At 37.4% G+C, this 6970-nt stretch overlaps 1 protein-coding gene across 1 annotated transcript; it reads left to right on the forward strand.

Moving 5' to 3' along the window:
- Positions 1 to 1037: 1037 nt before the first annotated feature.
- Positions 1038 to 4224, forward strand: LOC102426815 (contactin-1-like; the record flags this gene model as incomplete). The annotated part of the gene is made up of 2 exons (XM_006109225.2): positions 1038 to 1108; positions 3990 to 4224. Coding segments are annotated over 2 exons (306 nt in total), but the record flags the coding sequence as incomplete, so codon positions are not given.
- Between the last annotated feature and the right edge of the window lie 2746 nt (positions 4225 to 6970).

The raw sequence follows: 6970 nt of genomic DNA on the forward strand, positions 1-6970 counted from the left end.
TGAAGAGACTGCAAAGAGTAAAGTAGGGAGACTGAAAACTGAAGTGTTGATAGAAGAGGATGGGATTGGGGAGAGTTGGAGTCACTGATGGGGAAACGTTCCAGAAGAGCTATAGGAATTGGAAGTGGGAGCACAAGGAATGATATTAGATTTCTAATATTTCCAGATATTTTGGGGGAACATTATCCTACGTTAGTGCATATGCACCATTTCTAAACAGTTATTTATAGATTAAAGTATAAAACTAACACACCAGTTAGTTGTTAAGTAGTCCAAGAGCTCTGAAATATTTTCCAACAAAGTACATCTAATCTTTCAAAATCATATTAAATGAAAGGACACAGAAAAAATATTTTAAATGAAGATGGGGGAAGGCAAATTTACTTTGTTATCCTTTCCTGCAGAAAGCTGGCACATTTATATGGCACTGAATCAGTTGTTATCAGGGCAGTAAAATAGGTTATTACAGCTACAGTGAGGCATTTATATATATAAAAGCCTAAGCGACCATTATGACCTGTCGACCTGGTCGCTATGATGTGCACTGACCACTAGGGGGAAGATGCTCAATGCAGGAGCTGCCCCCTGGTGGTCAGTGTGCTCCCACAGCAGGAGCGCCCCTCAGCTCGCCAATGGGCACCAGACGCTGGGCACACGGCTGGCAAGTGCAGCTGCAGCAGCATGAGCCTCTCCCCAGCATGAGTGGGAGCAATGCAATGCCCAGTCCAGGCTCGGGCTCTTCCCCAGCCACCTGCCACTTGGCGTGGGCCTGCAGGGATTGGGCCGAAACCAGCAGTCCAACATCCCCCAAGGAGTCCCAGATTTTGAGAAAGTGCAGGCCAGGCTGAGGGGCCCCACCAGTGCACGAATCTGTGCACTGGGCCTCTAGTTGTTATTATAATCGAGTGGATCTCATGTGTAGTTTGTCTTTCCCAGAGAAAGAAAAAAAATGTACAGTTTCTGTAGTGAGTAAGAACTCTAACATCAGAAGAACATTCCGTAGCCTCTATATTTTGTGGTTTGCTTGTTTGTTTCAGCACCTAATGTGGCTCCTTCAGATGTAGGAGGTGGAGGAGGAAGCAACAGAGAGCTGACCATCACATGGGCGGTGAGTCTTAACAAGTTGTACTTATTACAGGCTGCTTTACCTGGACTTAGTCTCAAACCCATTCTGTTTCCTAAAATAAATTGAAATAAAAGACAATGCCCAAAGCACAAGCAAAGTAAATTACTAAAAGATCATTTTCTTAAATATATGTGAGATCTTACCTGGCTTACTATGGCTTAGTGTGCAGAAATAGATTCTTGATGCTGAGGGAACTGTTGGCCAAAACATTAAACCAACTTTCAACTATATGATTCCAGACTTTTTTTTTTAACTCATTGTTACCTGGTAACCCAACTGTAAATTATAACAGTTTCCCTGGATATTCAAAACTCCAAAGATTTGGTTAAAAAGCTTTTATTTTTTTAATTGGAGTTTGTTTCCCACTTGAGATATACTTTGATCACTAAATGGAATCAATCATGATAGATCAGTCTCAGAAGTCTCCCAAGTGTGTTTTATTGAGGTATCAAAAACGCTGTATTGAATTTTTATAACCCAAAGGGAAGTTCCACATCAGAGATGATAATGTCTGAAAAACAATGCATCTTGGCTGGAATTTTGAAGTGAGAGAGATGCTGGGGTGGGGAAGCATCACCTTGTCTGACATAGACATCTGAGGTGTATCTACCTACCATATTTTATCTAGCTCCGTGTGTTCATTAAATATTTTCAAGATTTAATCACTGCAGATAGTAAAATAATACAACCTAAGCTCTAAAGAATTTCAAAAACCACATGAAAAATGGCAGGTATTATTCTTTCCATCAATCAAATTGATTTATATAAAAGTAGATATTTAGCAAAAATTGACTTGACTCTTTGCTATGTAGTCAGATTTTATACGTGGCACTTAAATCACATTTTTTAGTAAGATTTAGAAAAAAATGCCTTTTGCTTGTCCAAATCTCAAATTATTTATAAGTAAATTTTAGTGTCCATGTAACATACAAAAGTGCAGGAAATTTAAAAAAAAATAATAACATCTTTTTTTTATAAGGCTTGATGTTCTTGGATCTCAGCTTTAGGATAAGATGGGGATTTTGTAAAAAAAAAAAATCAGAATTAGAAATCCTATTCTAAAAATTTGAAATAAAGTTTCTGGGAATAAGGCCTGAAAATAATTATTTTTTAAATATGTTTTTATTGATTTTAGAGAGAGGGACACAGAGATAGAAACATTGAAGAGAGAGAAATATCAATTGGCTGCGTCCTGCAACACCCTACTGAGGATTGAGCCTGAAATCCAGGCATGTGTCCTGACAGAGAATCTAACTAGTGACCTCTTGATTCATGGGTCAATGCTCAAACACTGAGCTACACTGGCTGGAATTTTTGAAAGCTCCGTAGGCGATCTGCTATACTTTTAATTACATAAACTAAGTAAAGAACTAGCAATAAAAAATTTAAACTGTTATGGTAATGTTAGGCTATACCTGATATACTCTAATAATCTAAAATCACATTTTGTATATCCTTGGGGTCATGTTTCAGGATGTCTATAGGTAACTCCTGAGCAACATGGCTTTGAACTGCCCAAGTCCACTGGTATGCACAGTTTTTCAATGAATACTGTGAATGTATTTTTTCTTCCTTACGATTTTCTTAATAACATTTCTCTAGCTTACTTTTTTAAGAATACAATATAAAATATTCAAAATATGTATGAATCAATAGTTTGTTATTGGTAGGATTTCCAGTCAACAGTGGCTATTTGTAGTTAAGATTTTGGGGAGTCAAAAGTTACATGCATATATTTTACTGAACCAGAGGGGCAGCACTTCTGGCCCCCATGTTGTTCAAGGGTCAACTGTATACTGTACAGGCAGGTACAACTTCTTCTACAGTTGAAGTTTTTACATTTTTATGTATTCATGTTACACATAGGTATATTCAAGCAGCTATGTTACATTTAATTCAAGAATTTTCCTTGAGACATTTGAAGTTGGATTTTCTGATTTAAAAAATTATAAATATGCAATTTCCACATTTCCCTTATTGGCTAAAGATGACTAAATTATTAGTATTCTCTAGAATTAGCAATAAGCCAGTGTTTTCAAATAATGAACTGGCAGGGTTAACACAGACTTCTTTATTGGGCAATTGAAGAAACTCTGAGAGAATAATGCAAAACAGAACACTTACTTCAGCACTGGTTTCATACAGTCCCAAAGCCAGCCTCCTACCGATGAGTACAATGTTAGCCCTTCCTCCTTTTGCCTTCTGTCTGTTTTTCCTCTGGCCAGTTTCTATTGTTTGATTACAAGACAGATATTCCAGAGTTCCATTACTGTCTTTCAATTCTAAAATTAATTTATTCATTCATTGAATAGATACTACTTGAGGTTTAGATCTAGGCACAATGGATAGAGAGGTAATCAAACTGATAAAAGCTTTGTCCTCTTAAAAGTAGATAATAAGTAAAATACACGGAGTATATCAAGATAGAGTTAAAGAGAAAAAAAATAAAGCGAGAAGTGAGATATGGAGTATTATAGAAAGAGCGTGGAAATGGCCAATCCTCTGGCCAGGGAAAACAAGTAAGTGAATTTTACCTCAAGAAAGTAAGGGAGGAGGTCTTCTGACATATGCAAGAGCATCCTAGGTACAAGGTAGAAGGAACTAAAAGTACAAAGGCCCAGAGTGGGACACCTCCCTCCCCCCAAGGAATGTTCCAAGAATTGCAGACTTGGAAAGTGAAGTCATCAGATGTTTTAGCCTAGAATTTTCAGGCAGCCCTAATTTATAAACTAAGAATATTTTTTTTTTTTTACAAAAAGCATGCTTCCATGTGTATCATTATTATTCTTATTATTGGTATAGGATTTTTTCCTTTTGTTAAATGTATTGCTTAAACCTATTTAATATTTCAAATTCTATTTAGCCTTTGTCAAGAGAATACCACTATGGCAACAATTTCGGTTACGTAGTGGCATTTAAGCCATTTGATGGGGAAGAATGGAAAAAAGTTACGGTTACTAATCCAGATATTGGACGATATGTCCATAAAGATGAGACCATGCGGCCTTTCACTGCATTTCAAGTCAAAGTCAAGGCCTTCAACAATAAAGGAGATGGACCATACAGCCTCATAGCCGTCATTAATTCAGCGCAAGACGGTAGGTAAAAATAAGATCTTACTAACTCAACAAGGAGAGGGGGAGGAACCTAGTTCTCTGGTAGGCATTTCATTTGCTGTCTTTTGGACCTTACTTATTAGGAGTTCTTTTATGACACTATACATGTAGTGAATGAGAATTATTTTGAGCCAAATTAAAATGTGAATCTCTCCACATCAATGACAAGAAAGTTGCAAAATCTTTTTTCATTTTTTTTTATCATGTTTATGGTAGTTAGGATATCTCCATGAAAATAGCTGGCTTTCAAAATCCTCAACAAAATCTTAGCAAATCGGATCCAGCAGTACATCAGAAGGATCATACACCATGACCAAGTAGGATTTATCCCAGAGATGCAAGGATGGTACAACATCCGTAAATCAATAAATGTGATACATCACATAAACAAATTGAAAGAAAAAAACCACATGGTCATATCAATTGATGCAGAAAAAGCATTCGACAAAATCCAACACCCATTTTTGATAAAAACTCTCAGAAAGGTGGGAATAGAAGGATCATACCTCAACATAATAAAAGCCATATATGACAAGCCCACAGCCAACATCATACTCAATGGTCAAAAACTAACACCATTTCCCCTAAGAACAGGAACAAGACAGGGATGCCCACTCTCACCACTCCTGTTCAACATAGTACTGGAAGTATTAGCCATTGCAATTAGGCAAGAAGAAGAAATAAAAGGCATCCAAATTGGAAAAGAGGAAGTAAAACTGTCCTTATTTGCAGATGACATGATATTATACATACAAAACCCTAGAGACTCCATCAAAAAGCTACTAGACTTAATACATGAATTTGGCAATGTAGCAGGATACAAAATTAACCCCAAGAAATCTGAGGCATTTCTATACACCAATAGTGAACTTTCAGAAAGAGAGATTAGAAAAACAATCCCATTTACCATCGCACCAAAAAAATTAAGATACCTAGGAATAAACTTAACTAAAGAGGTTAAAGACCTCTACTCAGAAAACTACAGGACGCTGAAAAAAGAGATAGAGGAAGACATAAACAGATGGAAGAACATACCATGTTCTTGGATTGGTAGAATCAACATCATTAAAATGTCCATACTACCCAAAGCAATCTATAAATTCAACGCACTTCCCATTAAAATACCAATGGCCTTCTTCAAAGATCTAGAACGAACTCTCCAAAAATTCATCTGGAATAAAAAAAGACCCCGAATAGCTGCAGCGATCCTGAGAAAGAACAAAGTAGGTGGGATCTCAATGCCAGATATCAAACTGTATTACAAAGCCACTGTTCTCAAAACTGCCTGGTACTGGCACAAGAACAGACATATAGACCAGTGGAATAGAATAGAGAGTCCAGAAATTAGCCCGAACCAATATGCTCAATTAATTTTTGACAAAGGAGGCATGAACATACAATGGAGCCAAGATAGTCTCTTCAATAAATGGTGTTGGCAAAATTGGACAGATATATGCAAGAAAATGAAACTAGACCACCAACTTACACCATACACAAGAATAAACTCAAAATGGATAAAGGACTTAAATGTACGACAGGAAACCATAAAAATTCTAGAAGAATACAAAGGCAACAAAATCTCAGACTTATGCCAAAACAATTTCTTCACTGATACAGCTCCTAGGGCAGTTGAAACTAAAGAGAAACTGAACAAATGGGACTACATCAAAATAAAAAGCTTCTGCACAGCAAAAGAAACCATCAACAAAACAACAAGAAAACCCACCTCTTGGGAAAACATATTTGCCAACGTCATATCTGATAAGGGCTTAATCTCCAAAATTTATAGGGAACTCATACAACTTAACAAAAAGAAGATAAACAATCCAATCAAAAAATGGGCAAAGGATCTAAATAGACACCTTTCAAAAGAGGACATTCAGAAAGCCAAGAGACATATGAAAACATGCTCAAAGTCACTAATCATCCGAGAGATGCAAATCAAAACAACAATGAGGTACCATCTCACACCTGTCAGAATGGCCATCATCAACAAATCAACAAACGACAAGTGCTGGAGAGGATGTGGAGAAAAAGGAACACTCGTGCACTGCTGGTGGGAATGCAGACTGGTGCAGCCACTATGGAAGGCAGTATGGAGGTTCCTCAAAAAATTGGAAATGGAACTCCCATTTGACCCTGTGATCCCACTACTAGGAATATATCCCAAGAAACCAGAAACACCTATCAGAAAGGATATATGTAACCAGATGTTCGTAGCAGCACAATTCACCATAGCTAAGATCTGGAAACAGCCTAAGTGCCCATCAGTAGATGAATGGATTAGAAAACTGTGGTACATCTACACGATGGAATACTATGCTGCTGTTAAAAAGAAGGAACTCCTACCATTTGCAACATCATGGATGGAACTGGAGAGCATTATGCTAAGTGAAACAAGCCAGTCAATGAAGGAAAAATACCACATGATCTCACTCATTCATGGATAATAAAGACCATTACAAACTTTTGAACAATAATAGATACAGAGGCAGAGCTGCCTCAAACTGATTGCCAAACTGCAGTGGGAAGGCCAGAGAGAGTTGGGGGGCAGGAGGGAGGGGAGTAAGAGATCAACGGAAGGACTTGTATGCATGCATATAAGCATAACTAATGGACATAAGACACTGGGGGGTAAGGGAGGGTAGGGGTGTGTCAAGGGCGGGGGGGAAAAAAAGGACACTTATGTAATACCCTTTGTAATACTTTAAGCGAAAAATAAAAAAAT

The sequence above is a fragment of the Myotis lucifugus genome, unplaced genomic scaffold (genome assembly GCF_000147115.1).
Source record: "Myotis lucifugus unplaced genomic scaffold, Myoluc2.0 scaffold_7203, whole genome shotgun sequence".
NCBI classification, from domain to species: Eukaryota; Metazoa; Chordata; class Mammalia; order Chiroptera; family Vespertilionidae; genus Myotis; species Myotis lucifugus.